This window comes from Monodon monoceros, unplaced genomic scaffold (assembly GCF_005190385.1).
Source record: "Monodon monoceros isolate NGI ecotype Baffin Bay Population unplaced genomic scaffold, NGI_Narwhal_1 Super_Scaffold_3, whole genome shotgun sequence".
NCBI classification, from domain to species: Eukaryota; Metazoa; Chordata; class Mammalia; order Artiodactyla; family Monodontidae; genus Monodon; species Monodon monoceros.
In genome coordinates, this window is record NW_021703780.1 from 65,621,035 (window position 1) to 65,640,963 (window position 19,929).

Here is a 19,929-nt window from a genome sequence, read left to right on the forward strand (position 1 = left end):
AAAGATGATCCAAAATCTTGGATATAGAATAGACAAAATGCAAGAAACATTTAACAAGGACCTAGAAGAACTAAAGATGAAACAAGCAATGATGAACAACACAATAAATGAAATTAAAAATACTCTAGATGGGATCAATAGCAGAATAACTGAGGCAGAGGAACGGATAAGTGACCTGGAAGATAAAATAGTGGAAATAACTACAGCAGAGCAGAATAAAGAAAAAAGAATGAAAAGAACTGAGTACAGTCTCAGAGACCTCTGGGACAACATCAAATGCACCAACATTCGAATTATAGGGGTTCCAGAAGAAGAAGAGAAAAGGAAAGGGACTGAGAAAATATTTGAAGAGATTATAGTTGAAAACTTCCCTAATATGGGTAAGGAAATAGTTGATCAAGTCCAGGAAGCACAGAGAGTCCCATACAGGATAAATCCAAGGAGAAATATGCCAAGACACATATTAATCAAACTGTCAAAAATTAAATACAAAGCAAACATATTAAAAACAGCAAGGGAAAAACAACAAATAACACACAAAGGAATCCCCATAAGATTAACAGCTGATCTTTCAACAGAAACTCTGCAAGCCAGAAGGGACTGGCAGGACATATTTAAAGTGATGAAGGAGAAAAACCTTCAGCTAAGATTACTCTACCCAGCAAGGATCTCATTCAGATTTGATGGAGAAATTAAAACCTTTACAGACAAGCAAAAGCTGAGAGAGTTCAGCACCACCAAACCAGCTTTACATCAAATGCTAAAGGGACTTCTCTAGGCAAGAAACACAAGAGAAGGAAAAGACCTACAATAACGAACCCAAAACAATTAAGGAAATGGAAATAGGAACATACATATTGATAATTACCTTAAATGTAAGTGGACAAAATGCTCCCACCAAAAGACACAGAGTGGCTGAATGGATACAAAAACAAGACCCATATATATGCTGTCTACAAGAGACCCACTTCTGACCTAGAGACACATACAGACTGAAACTAAGGGGATGGAAAAAGATATTCCATGCAAATGGAAACCAAAAGAAAGCTGGAGTAGCAATTCTCATATCAGACAAAATAGACTTTAAAATAAAGACTATTAGAAGACACAAAGAAGGACACTACATAATGATCAAGGGATCGATCCAAGAAGAAGATATAACAATTGTAAATATTTATGCACCCAACATAGGAGCACCTCAGTACATAAGGCAAATACTAACAGCCATAAAAGGGGAAATCGACAGTAACACATTCATAGTAGGAGAGTTTAAAACCCCACTTTCACCAATGGACAGATCATCCAAAATGAAAATAAATAAGGAAACACAAGCTTTAAATGATACATTAAACAAGATGGACTTAATTGATATTTACAGGACATTCCATCCAAAAACAACAGAATACACATTTTTCTCAAGTGCTCATGGAACATTCTCCAGGATAGATCATATCTTGGGTCACAAATCAAGCCTTGGTAAATTTAAGAAAATTGAAATTGTATCAAGTATCTTTTCCGACCACAACACTATGAAACTAGATATCAATTACAGGAAAAGATCTGTAAAAAATACAAATACATGGAGGCTAAACAATACACTACTTAATAACGAAGTGATCACTGAAGAAACCAAAGAGGAAATCAAAAAATACCTAGAAACAAATGACAGTGGAGACATGATGACCCAAAACCTATGGGATGCAGCAAAAGCAGTTCTAAGAGGGAAGTTTATAGCAATACAATCCTACCTTAAGAAACAGGAAACATCTCGAATAAACAACCTAACCTTGCACCTAAAGCAATTAGAGAAAGAAGAACAAAAGAACCCCAAAGTTAGCAGAAGGAAAGAAATCATAAAAATCAGATCAGAAATAAATGAAAAAGAAATGAAGGAAACGATAGCAAAGATCAATAAAACTAAAAGCTGGTTCTTTGAGAAGATAAACAAAATTGATAAACCATTAGCTAGACTCATCAAGAAAAATGGGAGAAGACTCAAATCAATAGAATTAGAAATGAAAAAGGAGAAGTAACAACTGACACTGCAGAAATACAAAGGATCATGAGAGATTACTACAAGCAACTCTATGCCAATAAAATTGATAACCTGGAAGAAATGGACTAATTCTTAGAAAAGCACAACCTTCCGAGACTGAAACAGGAAGAAATAGGAAATGTAAACAGACCAATCACAGACCCTGAATTTTAAACTGTGATTAAAAATCTTCCAACAAACAAAAGCCCAGGACCAGATGGCTTCACAGGCGATTCTATACATAGAGAATCCTAAAGATGCTACCAGAAAACTACTAGAGCTAATCAATGAATTTGGTAAAGCAGCAGGATACAAAATTAATGCACAGAAATCTCTGGCATTCCTATACACTAATGATGAAAAATCTGAAAGTGAAATCAAGAAAATACTCCCATTTACCATTGCAACAAAAAGAATAAAATATCTAGGAATAAACCTACCTAAGGAGACAAAAGACCTGTATGCAGAAAATTATAAGACACTGATGAAAGAAATTAAAGATGATACAAATAGATGGAGAGATATACCATGTTATTGGATTGGAAGAATCAACATTGTGAAAATGACTCTACTACCCAAAGCAATCTACAGATTCAATGCAATCCCTATCAAGCTACAACTGGTATTTTTCACAGAACTAGAACAAAAAGTTTCACAATGTGTATGGAACACAAAAGACCCCGAATAGCCAAAGCCATCTTGAGAACGAAAACGGAGCTGGTGGAATCAGGCTCCCTGACTTCAGACTATACTACAAAGCTACAGTAATCAAGACAGTATAGTACTGGCACAAAAACAGAAAGATAGATCAATGGAACAGGATAGAAAGCCCAGCGATAAACCCACGCACATATGGTCACCTTATCTTTGATAAAGGAGGCAGGAATGTACAGTGGAGAAAGGACAGCCTCTTCAATAAGTGGTGCTGGGAAAACTGGACAGGTACATATAAAAGTATGAGATTAGAACACTCCCTAACACCGTACACAAAAATAAGCTCAAAATGGATTAAGGACCTAAATTTAAGGCCAGAAACTATCAAACTCTTAGAGGAAAACATAGGCAGAACACTCTATGACATAAATCACAGCAAGATCCTTTTTGACCCACCTCCTAGAGAAATGGAAATAAAAACAAAAATAAACAAATGGGACCTAATGAAACTTCAAAGCTTTTGCACAGCAAAGGAAACCATAAACAAGACCAAAAGACAACCCTCAGAATGGGAGAAAATATTTGCAAATGAAGCAACTGACAAAGGATTAATCTCCAAAATTTACAAGCAGCTCATGCAGCTCAATAACAAAAAAACAAACAACCAAATCCAAAAATGGGCAGAAGACCTCAATAGACATTTCTCCAAAGAAGATATACAGACTGCCAACAAACACATGAAAGAATGCTCAACATCATTAATCATTAGAGAAATGCAAATCAAAACTACAATGAGATATCATCTTGCACCAGTCAGAACGGCCATCATCAAAAAATCTAGAAAGAATAGATGCTGGAGAGGGTGTGGAGAAAAGGGAACACTCTTGCACTGCTGGTGGGAATGTGAATTGGTACAGCCACTATGGAGAACAGTATGGAGGTTCCTTAAAAAACTACAAATAGAACCACCATATGACCCAGCAATCCCACTACTGGGCATATACCCTGAGAAAACCATGATTCAGAAAGAGTCATGTACCAAAATGTTCATTGCAGCTCTATTTACAATGGCCCAGAGATGGAAACAACCTAAGTGTCCATCATTGGATGAGTGGATAAAGAAGATGTGGCACATATATACAATGGAATATTACTCAACCATAGAAAGAAACAAAATTGAGCTATTTGTAATGAGGTGGATAGACCTAGAGTCTGTGATACAGAGTGAAGTAAGTCAGAAAGAGAAAGACAGATACCGTATGCTAACACATATATATGGAATTTAAGAAAAAAAATGTCATGAGTAGGGGTAAGACAGGAATAAAGACACAGACCTACTAGAGAACGGACTTGAGGATATGGGGAGGGGGAAGGGTAAGCTGTGACAAAGCGAGAGAGGGGCATGGACATATATACACTACCAAATGTAAGGTAGATAGCTAGTGGGAAGCAGCTGCATAGCACAGGGAGATCAGCTCGGTGCTTTGTGATCGCTGGGAGGGGTGGGATAGGGAGGGTGGGAGGGAGGGAGACGCAAGAGGGAAGAGATATGGGAACATATGTATATGTATAACTGATTCACTTTGTTATAAAGCAGAAACTAACACACCATTGTAAAGCAATTTTACTTCAATAAAGATGTAATAATAAATAAATAAATACTTAAAAAGATGTGGCACATATATACAATGGAATATTACTCAGCCATAAAAAGAAATGAAATTGAGCTATTTGTAATGAGGTGGATGGACCTAGAGTCTGTCATACAGAGTGAAGTAAGTCAGAAAGGGAAAGACAAATACCGTATGGTAACACATATATATGGAATTTAAGAAAAGAAAAATGTCATGAAGAACCTAGAGGTAAGACAGGAATAAAGACACAGACCTACTAGAGAATGGACTTGAGGATATGGGGAGGGGGAAGGGTAAGCTGTGACAAAGTGAGAGAGTGGCATGGATATATATACACTACCAAATGTAAAATAGATAGCTAGTGGGAAGCAGCCGCATAGCACAGGGAGATCAGCTGGGGGCTTTGTGACCGCCTGGAGGGGTGGGATAGGGAGGGTGGGAGGGAGGGAGACACAAGAGGGAAGAGATATGGGAACATATGTATATGTATAACTGATTCACTTGGTTATAAAGCAGAAACTAACACACCATTGTAGAGCAATTATACTCCAATAAAGAGGAAAAAAAAAAAAAGAAGAGTAGCCCCCACTCACTGCAACTAGAGAAAGCCCGCACGCAGCAACGAAGACCCAATGCAGCCGATAAATAAATAATTTATTTTTTTAAAAAAAAGAATCACTTAGATTGTCTTTATTTCAAAATTACTGTTCTACATGGATGTCCTACGTTTTTTAGGTAATTGCTCTTTCCTTATAAGTTCATCACTTACCCAATAGGAAGAGCCTCTTTAAGTCTCTCTTAGGGCCCTTTGGGCTGTAAGCAAACACCCCCAAGTCCACCTAGTTATTTCTTGGCTAGGCGGAGGTGGGATACTAGGTTATTTTTAAGTGGTGGTTTGAGATATTAGGAGATCTTTGACTTTGTTTACTGGGAAATAAATTCATTGGTGTATGGAAGTTTGAACATGTGTCCAAGGTCCAAAGACCTGAGCGCTCTGATTTTTATGCTGTTGCAGTTTCTACAAGACATCTTAGATACGCTGTTTGTGATTTTGGATGATAATACAGAGAAATATGGCCTGTTGGTGTTTCAGTCTTTGGTAAGTCTCACCCTTCCTGATTTTTATTAATTATTTCCGTCACATATTTTTTAAAAATCTAAGGAAAGCAATTTATTATAATGAGTCAGCACAAGATGTAGATGTTTCCAATAGAAAAGGAACTGAGGAGTGTCACCCAAGGAAGACTAACAATCACCCTACCAGGCAGAGCCCTACAGGATCAAATCTGGACTTCAACTTTGTAGTTTTGATACTCAGTCTCACCACTGTTGCAGGGTTTCCTAGCCCCTGAAATAGTGACCTACACCAACAAAAGGCCCAGAGACTAATATAGGAAACAAGACAGCCTGTTTTTCCACTTACAAAAGTAGGATACAACCACCAGGAAAAGCAGAGACTCACTTGTGCTGATGGAGCATCACACTCTCTCCCTCTATGCAGTGGTTTGGGAGCCAGAGTCTCAGAAGGTTGCTTAGTGTGCAAGGACAGTGATTTGGATGTTCAGTGCGTTTTGTTGAATATATCCAGTCCTACAGGAGGGCTGTATGTTCAAGGAGAACCAGATACTCTGAGTCTACCTGATAGATGAGGAGCAGAGACAAGAGTTAGAATGGTACTTGCAAAGTTTGCTTCTCTGGCTTTTCTTCTTCCTTGTTTCCCTGGCCAGCCAACCCCATTTCCGAAGGGTACAGCCTTTCATAGGCTGGTTTGGCTTAGAGGACAATATTTTTCTCTCTCTCTTTTCCAAGTTTTTTGAGACAACTTAGTGTTTATGCCACCTACACAGGTATTGTTTTGTATTCCCTAGGTCCATATTGAACCACCTAGCATTCGTGAAGAGAGAAGCTCAAAGTAACACTGGCATTGACAAATGAGTCCCAAGTTTGGAATGGGAGGCCAGGGATGTTAGGAATAGAACAAATATGACAGAAATACAGACACAGAATGGAAATCCTACATTCACTGGGAACACTGGAGAAAACACTAGCAGTTTGCCATTCCTTGAAGAATCAAGAGTTGTTTCCTGCTGGGGATAGGTTTGAGGCCTCCAATTAATTCTTCGACCCTCCATCTCTCCCAGGTATTCATCATCAACCTGCTCCGAGACATCAAATATTTCCATTTCCGACCTGTAATGGACACATACATCCAGAAGCACTTTGCTGGAGCCCTGGCATACAAGTAAGTTGCATTTGGCACAATCATTAGGACTTGTATTTGACTAGAAAGACGGGCTTTTAAAAAGTTCAGTGGCACCAACATTCGTTCAGCAGACCTTTTTTTTTTTAAACTTAATTTACTTATTTTTTAACCCTGGTAAAATACACATAGCATAAAACGTATCATCTTAACCAATTTTTTTTTTATAAGGGTAACCTCTCTTTTTTTCTTTTTTTTTAAAGAATCAATTTTATTTATTTGTTTATTTTTGGTTGCATTGGGTCTTCATTGCTGCACGTAGGCTTTTTGTAGCTGTGGCGAGCGGGGGCTACTCTCTGTGGCGGTGTGCGGCTTCTCATTGCGGTGGCTTCTCTTATTGCGAAGCACAGGCTCTAGGCACACAGGCTCAGTAGTTGTGGCACTCGGGCTTAGTTGCTCTGCAGCATGTGGGATCTTCCCAGACCAGGGATTGAACCCGTGTCCCCTGCATTGGCAGGCGGATTCTTAACCACTGGGCCACCAGAGAATTCCCTTAACCATTTTTAAGTGTACAGCTCAGTGGCATTAAGTATATCTACATTTTTGTACAACCATCACCACCATTCATCTCCAGAACTGTTTTCATCTTGCAAAACTGAAGCTCTGTACCCATTAACCAATAACTTCCCATTCCCCCCCCCCACCAGCCCTCGTGTAATCACCATTATACTTTTTGTCTATGGATTTGCTAATCTGGGACCTCATATAAATTGAATCATACAATATTTGTCTCTTTGTGACTGGCTTATTTCACTTACCATAATGTCCTCAGTGCTCATCCATGTCATAGCATGTGTCAGAATTTCCTTCCTTTTATTCTAAATAATGTTCCACTGTATATACCACATTTTGTTTATCCATTCATCTGTTGATGAATACTTGGCTATATTTATCCACCTTTCAGCAATTGTGAATAATGCTACTATGAACATGGGCATACAAATATCTCTTAGAGACCCTGCTTTCAAGTCTTTTGGGTATATACCCAGAAATGGAATGGGTAGATCATATGATAAACCTATTTTTAATTTTTTAAGGAACCACCATACTATTTTCCACAGCAGCTGCACCATTTTACATTCCCACCAATAATGCACAAGTGTTCCAATATCTCCACATTCTCGCCAATACTTGTTACTTTCTGGTTTTTTTGTATTTTTTTAATAGTAGCCTTTCTAATGGGTATGAGATGGTATCTTGTGGTTTTGATTTGCATTTCCCTAATGATTAGTGATGTTGAGCATCTCTTCATGTGCTTATTGACCATTTATATATCTTCTTTGGAGAAAAATCTATAAGTCCTTTGCCTATTTTTGAATCAGGTTGTTTGGTTGTTTGTTGCTGAGCTGCAATTCTGGATATTAACCCATTTTCAGGGATATGATTTGCAAATATTTTCTCCCATTGCCTTTTTAATCTGTTGATTGTGTCTTTTGATGCACAGAAGTCTTCAATTTTGATATAGTTTAATTTATCTAATTTTTTTTTCATTGCCTATGTTTTGATGTCTTATCCAAGAAATGATTGCTTAATCCAATGACATGAAACTTTTCTCCTATGTTTTTGTATAAGAGTTTTATAGTTTTAGCTCTTACATTTAGGTACTTGATTAATTTTGAATTAATTTTTGTTTATTGTGCAACATAAGAGTCCAATTTTATTCTTTTGTGTGTGGATATTTAGTTTTTCCAATACAACTTGTAGAAAAAGATATCCTTTTCCCATATAATGATGAAAATCATTTGGCCGTATACATGAGGGTTTATTTCTGGGCTGTTTTATTCTATTGATGTATGTATCTGTCTTTATGCCAGTCCCACCCTGTTTTGACTAGTCTTTATAATCAAAGTTAAAGTTACTCTTTGTAGCTTTGTAGGACGTTTGAAATCAGGAAGTATGCATCCTCTAACTTTGTTCTTCTTTTTCAAGATTGTTTTGGCTGTTTGGGGTCCCTAGAGATTCCATATGAACTTTAGGATGGATTTTTCTATTTCTGCAAAAAATGTCATTGGGATTTTGATAGAGATTGCATTGAATTTGTAGATCACTTTGGATAGTGTTGACATCTTAACCAAATTAAGTCTCCCAATCCATGAATGTGGATGTCTTTCTGTTTATTATTAACTTCTTTAATTTCTTTCTCTTTTTTTTTCAGCAACATTTTGTTTTCAAAGTATAAGTCTTTCACCCACTTGGTTAACGTTATTCCTAAGTATTTTATTCTTTTTTGATGCTACTGTAAATGGATTGTTTTCTTAATTTTCTTTTTTGATTGTTCGTTGTTAGTATATAGAAAAGCAAATGATTTATATATGTTGATTTTGTTGCAGTGTTGCTGAATTCATTTATTAGTTCTAACAGGGTTTTTTGTGGATTCTTTAGATTTTTCTATATACAAGATCATGTTAGCTACAAACAAAGATAATCTTATTTCTTCCTTTCCAATTTGGATGCCTTTTTTTTTTTTTTTTTTTTGGCAGTACGCGGGCCTCTCACCGTTGTGGCCTCTCCCGTTGCGGAGCACAGGCTCCGGACGCACAGGCTCAGCGGCCATGGCTCACGGGCCCAGCCACTCTGTGGCATGAGGGATCCTCCCGGACCGGGGCATGAACCCGTGTCCCCTGCATTGGCAGGCGGACTCTCAACCACTGCGCCACCAGGGAGGCCCCAATTTGGATGCCTTTTATTGCTTTTTCTTGCCCAATTGCTCTTTCACTACTAATATGTTGAATAGAAGTGGCAAAAGCAGGCATCCTTGCCTTGTTTCTGATCTTAGAGGAACACATTTCAGTCTTTCACCATTGAGTATGATGTTAGATGTTAGCTTTCCGCTGATGTTTTAAACTAGAGTTTATTACATAGTTGTCATACTTTTCCTTCTAAGAAATGATGGCAGAGCTGCTAAAAATATGTCTTGCTTTTTCAGTGAGAAACATGTGAATAGCTAACTATAGTACTGACAAATAAATATCAAAGAAAAGAAAAAGATAGTCAATAAAAGAGATAATATGAATAATAAACATGGGAAACACAGCTTATCTAAAACCATTAAAGCAATTTTTAAAGTCACCATATTATTCTATGGAATGAGCACAAGTTGTTTGTTTTTTTTTATATTTATTTATTTATTTGGTTGCACCAGGTCTTAGTTGCAGCAGGCGGGCTCCTTAGTTGCGGCACATAGACTCCTTAGTTGTGGCATGCACGTGGGATCTAGTTTCCTGACCAGGGATCGAACCCAGGCCCTGCATTGGGAGCACGGAGTCTTAGCCACTGTGCCACCAGGGTCGTCCCAACACAAGTTTAGAAAACAAAACCGAAGGGTTCTGAGGCTGTGGAATCACTGGAACTCTGACACTTTGATGTCACTTTGGAGAGCAGGCACTGCGCTGTGTACTTTACATGTGTCATCTCATTAGAATTCACAGTTTGAGATGTACTGTGGTTTCCTCTATATTTTAAATGAAAAGAATGAGGACAGAGGACCCAAATAACTTGCCCAAGGATACAAAGCTAGAAACTGATAGGCCCAAGATGCAAACTGTTATCTGACGAGGGCCTGCACTCTTGCCCTGTGTACTCTTTTGCCATGTAAATGTGAAGGCCTTCTGACCCTGTAATCCCATTCCACTCAGATGACTTGGTCCTAAGGAAATAAGATCATTGGGATGGCAAGGAGAGGCACACCGGACTATATACCTTTATTCAGAGTCTGTTGTATGTTCGGGAGACTTAGCAGTTTTAAACAAAACAAAACAAAACACACATCCAGTCCCAGACTTCAGGAAAACTTTCTTGTAATCAGAAAAAACGTGTGTCAGGGAAAGTGGGAAAGAATGATTATAATTGCTGATTGAAATGTGGCAACTCTTTTTGGACAGTGAGTGTTGTCTGGTCTTGGATGATCTAAAGATTCCACAGCTGTATTGGATCCATCACTCTATTCTAGCTCATTAGCAGTATATTATTTCCTATATGGCTAATTCAGGACTGCAAATATTTTAGGCTGCATTGCTTTTGGATTAACGTGGGGTTTCTGAAACTGTTCTTTTTCCTAGGGAGCTAATCCGCTGTTTGAAGTGGTACATGGACTGCTCAGCAGAACTGATTCGGCAGGATCACATTCAGGAAGCCATGAGGGTAATGTACTGAGCTTGCTGTACAAAAGGGGCCCACCCCTGCAGAACTTTGCAAGTAGCCTCAGTGGAGTAGTGTGCAGGACAAGTGTAGACAGCCAGTACACTGCTCTGCTTTCAGGAATGACTGCCTTGATCCACATAACTGCCTTTTCCTCACTTTGATTTTGCCCTAAAAGGTCTTTATTCCTCATCATTTTATCTTAAAGCAGGAGGGAGGGATGATGTGCATGTGGCTCTGAGCCATCCTCCCTGCCTGGTTTTTACCAACAATGTCAGTCTTTGCTTCCACTGGCTAAAATATCATATCTCCTTCTAAGCCAGTGTTGGTGGCAACATTGATGAGAAATAAGATCTTCCAATACTTTTCCCTTCTTCAGTAGTTACTAAACATTGTTTTCTATAACTGTTTTAAGAATGCACTGTATGCAGATATGTTGAGAAGAAGATAATCTAAAAACCGTGACCAGGCAGCCCTTTGCCTTGCTGGACAGCTCCACTTTACAGGGGACTGTCCTCATTGTTAGTTAACTATACTTTCTGGTAACTTCTTTTCATGGCTACTGCTTCTACTGTAGAGAACAGCCTATGAGAATGTTGATCCCTCTTTTGCTCAACAGTTCTCCATATAGCTGTTTGAAGAAAACTGTCGTATCCTCTGAGAACTCATTTAAAGCAAGTTCATGCTTGCTTGCTTGCTTTTTTGTCCCTGTCTTTTCTTGTTCTTGAGTTACTCTCATTTTTTGGTTGCTTTTTAACCATGTCTTTCCCATCCTTTCTAGTTAGTAATAAAAGAAGAATGGCAGCAAAGTAGTTCTGCTTTCTCTTTGTCCTCTTTTAATATCCCATCATCTGCTCTAAGTACTTCTGGGCCTATGATTTTGTTATTCTTGTCCACGTGGTAACAGGTAAAACAGATGTTCCCCCAAGCATCATCAGATTAAAGAGGCAAAATCAAATCATAAATCCATATTTTCCCTGCCTTTTCTCTGCACATTCTTTAAAAATCTAAGGCCACAAGTCTCACTTCTGTCTTTCTTCACGCAATACATGTCAGCTGAGCAATCAGCATGTCATGGGTGCTAAGATGCAAAGAGTAAGACTGACCTCTCCCCTTGAAGAACACATCCCCTGTGTCCTAAGGGGAATCAGGCTCAAACACAAGTGTAGAGCAGGGTTCTGAGTGTAATGTGAGGGCAAGCACTGGGTTCTGTTCTTCTCTGAACCCCAGCACCTGTGAAGTGCCCTGCATAGTATTTGAGGGGATACAAGTTGAGTTAAATACAAAAGATTCTATGTGAGTTCATAAATTAATTGCTTAAGGTTACTGGAGATGCTATCTCAGAAGTTTTCCCCTAAGAGTCATTCATTCAGCCATTCATTCAGTCAGTATTGCTTAATACCTGCCATATGTCAGACACTGTGTTAACCACTGGGGATTCGGCAGGAGCCCAAGTAGAAAGGCTAGGCCTTCATAGCACTTCCATTCAAGTGGGGAAAAGGCAGATAATAAACATGTCAAACAGATAAATACACAAAGTAAGTGAGAAAAGAAAATTGATGATGCTATGAGGGAAATAAACAGGATCTTGGGATGGAATGGCTGGAGAGGAGGGTTTACTTCAGATCAAGAGTTTAGGGAAAGCTTCTCTGACGAGGTGACCTGAGCTGAAATCAGTGTTAATAACTGGGGGACACACATTTCAGACTGAGGAAACAGAATGTTTAAAAGCCTGGATGGGAAAGAGCTAGAGTTTTCAAGCAACCATAAAGTGGCTGATGTGACCAAAGCAGAAGCTTTCAAATGTTAGGTTGGATGTGAGAGGTGGCAGAAAGGAAGACCTGAGGGTGGTTCCAGGGGTCTGGCTAGATGAGCTGGGTTGATGGCAGGGTCACCTATGGAGGTACAAAATTCCTGGAGAATACCAGGTTTGGGTGGGGAAAAGGAAGAGTTCCATTGTGGGGGAGCACTTTTCTGGGGGTACTTTCATACTTGTTCTTACCATATCAAATGTATTTGAGTGGCATCTGATACTAATGCATCTAGCCCAACGGTTTTATCAGGCCATTTCCACTTCTTCATCAAATTTCAGTTTACAAGTCCTCTTGACCAAATGTGTAAGTCTCTATCTGATCCTAATTTCATCCTTATTCACAGAATGCATATGCTTCTGACCTGGCATTTCTTATTCTGGTATCATAATCTGTGGACCAGGAAACCTCCTCTTCTTTATTGCTCTTGATTCAATACATCTTGCTACTTATACATCATCTCTTCCTTTCCCTTTCAGAGTCATGACCTTCCAAAGTTATGCCACTAAAGATGAAAATAAAGAGTCTTTTATTTTCTTACTTGGTTACATTATTCCTGTGTGAATGACTTACAAGGGGGTATCCTTGGTGGGTCTGAGGATGGCTTTTGGCAGGGCGTTCCAAAAAGGCAGCATACTTTTCACTGCTGAGCTGCATCAGGTTCTTACCAGGGAGCCAGGAAAGAGAAAGCACAATGATCTCATTAGTGACAGAAAGGTTGTAATAACTTTTAGGATCTCTTTTCCCTTCAGGTTCATTAACTTAAGTAGAAAAAGACAGAGAAGCTGCTTCAGCCGTAGTTAAGTGTTCCATTGTCTCCACACAGGGTTGGGAACACCTGTAAACTTCAAACAACTTCCATAGGATCCACCCTCACCTTTTATCCCACTCTTCTGCTCTCCTCTCTTTACCCAGTTGCATCTGTCACAGGTGGCCAACTTTACCTGGTCCTGGCCATCAGCTGGTGCTGATGGTAAAAATCAAGAGAAGTAGGGAAAGGGGAAGTCAGGTAATGATGGATGACTAGAAGTGAGCTTGTTTTCCTTGCCCTCATCCAGGTTTTCACAGGCTGTCTTCGACAACAACCTTGTACTCCTCTGCAAAGTGTTTTATATTTTAGGACTTCATGGAGGAACTGATCTCTCATACCCAGGAAGTGCAAGCGACTTTGCTGTCTGGTTCTGCCTCTCACTCTGAAACTAGTGGATGTTTTAAGCCACTCAGTACATCTCTTGTAGTAGTTGTTTCAAACTGAGAAAAAAAACACTTTCCTTTTTAAATTTAGCAGAGACTTTCCAGGTTCTTTACAGACCAGGCATTAAATTTCCAGGTTATTTGTAGACCAGGCATTAAAAGGCTACTGAAACAGAGACTGTAGCATTTATGGAGATGAGGCCAAACACTGTAACTTATTCTGCAGAATCCTCTGGTGCAGGCCTTGGAACACACATTTTTCTGAACTAGCCATTTTCCAGTGCCAACCGAGTTCAGTGTGGAGCACATAAACACACACACACACACACACACACACACACACACAAAGTTTTGCTTTGCTAAACCTGACAGATGAATAGATCATGAAAGTAGCTTGGGAATTGTTTCCTGTTATATAGTTCAAGTAACTGAGCTCCATATTTCATTCTCGGATAAGTTTCTCCTCAGTTTTCAATGTCTCTGCCTTTCCAGTGTCTGGGAAATCGTTAGCCTTTCTTTGATTAGAAAGTATAGTCTTGGATCTTGAATTCTCTTAAAAGAGAATTATTCAGCTCATAAGCATGGGCCAAGCTGCAGGGACTCCTCAGAATCAGATTCTGCTCCCAAAACATGTTATGGGAGCTTTGTCTTCTGTATTGTTCATGAACTATTGATGGCAGGTGTCCTGGTCTGGAAGAGGATGGAAAATGGGTGGGTTAGGTCCACCAGCTCCTGTGCAACTAGGGACAAGTTCTTCAGACTTGACCCCTGGTGAGAAGGCTGGCACCGTGTCCATCTGTTTCTTGAAGATGCAGAAGACTCTTTAAAGGACTCTTCCTTCTTGGAATAAATTTAAGAGAGGTTATTATATCGTTGCCTTTGTAGCCTTTTATTTCCAGACCTGAGAAAAATGAGAGAAATTTAATTTTCTTTTGATTCTATATGGTCTTGAATTCAACTGCTTCCATAACAGCCTGTGGTTATACACTTCCATAACCGCATGAAATAATTTGATGATTCTCTCAGTACACAGACAGTTGCTGCTCAGTGACCCTTGGAGTTTTGAGAAAAGGTTTAAAAACTTAAAGTGCTTCACCACTAAATATAAAGTAGATTAATACTAACCTGCTATATAGCACAGGGAATTCTACTGAATACTCTGTAATGACCTATACAGGAAAAGAATCTAAAACAGAGTGGATATATGTATATGTATAACTGATTCACTTTGCTGTACAGCAGAAACTAACACAACATTGTAAATCAACTCTACTCCAATAAAAATTTTTTAAAAATTAAACTACTTGTCTCCATAGTTGGAATTGTCCCCCTCCCAATCTTGGTGTATAATTTCCTGGTACTCCACCCTTCATTCCCTCATATGTTAGTTTCTGGACATCTTTAACACCTCTCTATCCCTTTTTCCTCCTACACCTCCAGGCCTTGGAGTACCTTTTCAAGTTTATTGTGCAGTCAAGGATCCTCTACTCACGTGCCACCTGTGGGATGGAAGAAGAGCAATTCCGGTCCAGCATCCAAGAACTTTTCCAGTCCATCCGGTTTGTGCTCAGTTTGGACAGCAGAAACTCAGAAACACTCCTTTTCACTCAGGTCTGTGAGCTACAGCAAAGTTTTGCTGCTGGATTCTTGTCTGTCTTAGCAGGTGATTTCTTTGTCCTCTGGCTTCCAGAGTCAAAGAAGCCCTGCCAAGCTCCTGTGTTTTGGGTAAGGGATGAGTTATAAGGAAATACCTAATAGAATAAAATGCTGCTTTTACTTCAAAGCTAGCTATGCCCCAGCTTCCAAATATAAGACAGCCCAGTGGCTTTATGGTGGAGAAGAAGCACAACTTTGCCCTCTTTAGACCAAATTTATTTAGCTACCATGCTATTAGTTGTTCGTGAACATCTTATTTATAGAGGATATTCAGAATGTATAGAGAATTTTATTTCCTAGCCACTGTATTAATTTTGAAAACCTCAGGTTAGTATTGGTCCATCCTAGCAGTTAAGAATGAAATAGGTTGAAAAACAGCAGAAATAACTAGAAAACTTTGGCTAAGAATTAGGATTAGATTCCATTAGAAATACCAGTGTGGGAAGCAAGTTGCTTCCTTATATTAAAAATGTCTGTCCAGCTAATCAGTCACCTTTTACATGCAACCTTACCCTAGAAGGGATCACGGATATTGTTCATTACCCCGGTCACAAAGGGGTTATTTTTGCTTATAAATAAATGTCAGAATTTTATCTAATGAATTTCACTTCTTTGATTTTTCTGAAGCCAATTATTACATCAAAACCTATGAGCAAAGACCAGACAGCCTTTCTCATGTCCATTGATTCAGTCACTGCCAGGTCTGTCAGAGCAAATGTATGTTTAAATACCTCGTTTAAGATTAGAATAGTCTGCTTTTTTTGTTTTCCACTTGCTTCTATGTTGCCCCTTGATGCCAGTTGCCCATAAGCCCCTTGGCCCAGAGAACAGGTGAGCAACTGGGGGATAGCCTCTGTAAAACAGTGGAATACATCAAGGTCACCAGGTATCTCTATGAGAAAGGCTCCTTCCATGGTCTCCCCTCCTGAACACCCCAAGCCAGTCATCTTTCTCCTTCCTTCCTCTCCCCCAGCCTATCTGTTCCTGCCAACCAGGGCCCAGGACACCTACTCCTCCCTCAGCATGTGGAGATGTGGGGAGCTAGCAGAGCAAGCCAGATACACTTTCTGAGAACTCAGCAGTGCCCTGTACTCAATGGCATGTTCCTATCACATCAGGATAAATAGCTTAGATGTAGTCTTATCTTAAACCTGAGTCAGAATCAGACCTGCTTCTTTGGTGCCAGGCTCATGTTTCACAGTTTCAGAACTTTCAGCAAGTATGCTCTTCAGTCAGACTTTATATCTTTGATTCTGACCACTAGGTGATGTTATGGTGCAAGTGTCCTTCTGTTCCGATGCCATAAGTATAGGAAATTTCACCATTTAAGAGAGCAAATCAGCTACTGTTTGTTGTTGATTATGAAATACCTGCTTTTCTGGGAATTTCCTAGCAGTCCAGTGGTTAGGGCTCAGCACTTTCACTGCCGTGGCCCCAGGTTCAATCCCTGGTTGGGGAACTAAGATCCTGCAAGCCACACAGCACAGCCAAAAGGAAAGGAAAAAAAAGAAATACCTGCTTTTCCCCCTTTGTCTTTTGTATCTAGTTGCTTATGATGATAGTTTTTGTGCTGGTTCTAATTACTGCAAAATGATCTCCTTGATATCCCAGGGAGTTATAAATCTGCAGATAGAATTCATAAAAGTTCAGTCCTTGGTCCTGGCCTGAACATAGACTGCAGTATGACAGACCCATTTCCCCAGGTCATAAATTTTCACTCACTCTAGGCCAGTGTCTTACTGCCTGTTGAAGCAATCAGGAAAAACAGCTCCCCACCCTGCCCCCCAAACTGTCACTTAGGAAGAGCGCACTCTCACCTCGTCTCAAGGTGACACTCCATTTCCCTTTGTAAATCTTGGCTTAATAGTGTAAGAGGACTGAGAAGTACGAAGAGCCTCCTTCATGCTGCTTCCATTTAGACAAGAGAAATGAACAAGAGCCAGCATTTATTGAAGGCCTATTGTGTGCCAGGCAGTCTACTGGAAATTAATTTTATGCACCTAAACTTTTTCCTCATACCAATACGAGGAGATAAGTAATAGCATCATCCCCATTTTATAGATGAGAAAAGTGAGAATTAGGTAGTAACTCACCCAAGTTTATGTGGCAGATAAGTGGTAACGCTGGGATTTAAACTCATGTCTGTCCAATTCCAAAACCCATTCTCTTTCTCCTAAACTATTCTGCCTCCCAAAGGCTCAGATTCTCAAGAGAATATTGAGAATCAGTTCTCAAGAGGTTACCATATGGGTCTGCCAGAGCTAAGATCCTAGGAGAGAATTCTCCAAACACACACATACTCCACTTGTCCAGGCCATCTAGGTCTCTGAACTCTATGCCAACATTATCAGCAGTCCTCAAGAGTTCATGGCTGACTAAATCCACACATTCTCCATCCTTTTGGATTTACACTTGAAACTGCCAGGCATCACACGTGAAGGAACTAATTTACAAAGTCTTTAGATTTCATGGTTTCAAATAAATTACACTATTCTGGGGAAATGGTCCAGTTTTCAGAGCTGGATTGCTAGCTGAAGGACTGTGAATGGAGCTCACCTAGTGCTGCTTGATGGTGCTCAGTTATCTTTGCCTACGTTCTTTGAGAGCTTCCTGGCTTGAATTTGGGACTGAAACTGGAAAATCAAGAGCTTGATCGTAGAGATAGACAAAAAATTTAAATCCATTTTATGAGCAAAAACAGCTATAGATGTTAAGCCCTAGAGTTAATTTCTGTATATATTCCCTTTTCTTGCCAGCAAATGCCTTGGCAAGTTCTGAAAGCTTCAAGCGGCCTGAGCCCCAGTAAATTCTCTTGTTTTGGTTACCTTTTTGGTTCTTCCTGCTGCATGCCCTAAGAGTGCTGCAGGGTGGAGTCCAAGGCCAGGGAGGAGCACATTCGAGGCAGGGGTGCTGCAATGACTTCTCAACCTCTCACCACCATGTATCATTGTCTAAGCATGCAAGATAGATGCATACCTAACTCTGAGCTAACCAGACCTTCACTTGCTTCTGCAGGCTGCACTTCTCAATTCCTTCCCAACGATCTTTGATGAGCTGCTGCAAATGTTCACTGTGCAGGAGGTAGCAGAGTTTGTGAGAGGGACTCTGGGGAGCATGCCCAGCACCGTGCACATTGGGCAGTCAATGGATGTGGTCAAGCTGCAGTCCATTGCCAGAACTGTGGATAGCCGCCTATTTTCTTTCTCAGGTAAATCAAGTTGGGATGAGAGTCACACTCACCTTTCTTCCTTATCAGGGTGTTGGCCAAGTGGGAAGCAAAGGATCAGTTTCATCAGCCATCATGCAAGACACCAGTGGCCCTTCAAATGCAGAGTTTTTGGTAAACTCTGTTAGAGAATGCAGCCAGAACCTAGGCCTACTGCCTTACTCACAGTTTATTCCTAGGGACCCACATGGGGTGGCCTGCCTCCAGGCCCACAAGTCTAGCCGGCTGCCAAGAATGGGGCCTGCCATAGCCCCAGCAGGATGAAAATGCAGAAGGAAACGAAGGGGAACAAGAGAGAAAGGTCTAGCCCAAGGGGATAGGATAAGTCAAGGAAATAAAAGAGACCCTGAAAGGGGGGCCCTGAGGACCCACTATACTTTCTTGGTTCCTGTCCTCACCAGTCAGATAGATTCCTCTCTCTGAAGGAGCTTCTAAAGATTAGACAAAGTGATGGAGAGGAGCCCTCCACACTCCAAAAGAGGTCAGGACAGCCTAACAAATACCGTCAGCAGGCCAGACTGTCTTTCAGAAGGAACCCCCGGAGTCATACCTGAAAGCACATTGAATGTGATCAAGTACTCAATAGTCAGATGTTAAGATCAATGTGAGCCTGATCCTTTAAGCAGAATATCACTATTGTGGAATAAATTTCTAGGGCACAGGAATAAATCTGAAATGCTAGTAAAGCAATTATTATTAGAATTTTTATAATTAGAATTTTTTGGTAGTAAAATTTTTTAAGTTTGACTTTTAAAGTATAAGAACAATAATTTCTCAGCCTAGAGCTACACACATTTGCAGTACTAAATAAATACTCTCTTTAACTTAACTCTACCTGTGTAAAGTATTGCTGATGGTAAAGCTGCCACCAAGAAATTCAGATTTTCTCCACCTGTAACTTTTTATGGTAAACACTTTTCTCTTCATCAGTTCCTGGATTGAAGATAAAAATCAATGGTTTGGACATACTTTCATTGAAGCCACTGCATACACTCAAGCTTTGAGCACTGCTTAAAGCAGATGCTTTCTGAGTATATGGGAAGGCAGACAGCAGACTGCCCTCATTGACATACGTTATTTCTAATACTTGCTGCTTCCCATAATCACTTAAGAAAAATTGTTCTTATCTGGCGGGAACTATGTAATTGGATATTGAGATAATAAGCCACGACCAAATTTTCACTTGCATCTCACTTTCATTGAATGCCTGAGTTGAAGCATCTTCCCTGAAGCAGGAAGACTTTTACCAGTGGTGTCATTAACCAACACATATCCTCAGAGCATATCAGTTTGGTTTCTTCATTAGCAGGTTCCAATAAAAA

At 39.9% G+C, this 19,929-nt stretch overlaps 1 protein-coding gene across 1 annotated transcript in view; it reads left to right on the top strand.

Annotated features, from left to right (window-relative positions):
• Window positions 1-19,929, top strand: part of DOCK3 (dedicator of cytokinesis 3) — a 404,078-nt gene that overhangs the window by 319,299 nt on the left and 64,850 nt on the right. The window contains exons 20-24 of the mRNA XM_029243318.1: window positions 5,339-5,422; window positions 6,465-6,565; window positions 10,642-10,723; window positions 15,166-15,336; window positions 18,397-18,589. Coding sequence (XP_029099151.1) covers window positions 5,339-5,422; window positions 6,465-6,565; window positions 10,642-10,723; window positions 15,166-15,336; window positions 18,397-18,589 — 631 coding nt within the window. The remainder of the gene's footprint in view (window positions 1-5,338; window positions 5,423-6,464; window positions 6,566-10,641; window positions 10,724-15,165; window positions 15,337-18,396; window positions 18,590-19,929) is intronic.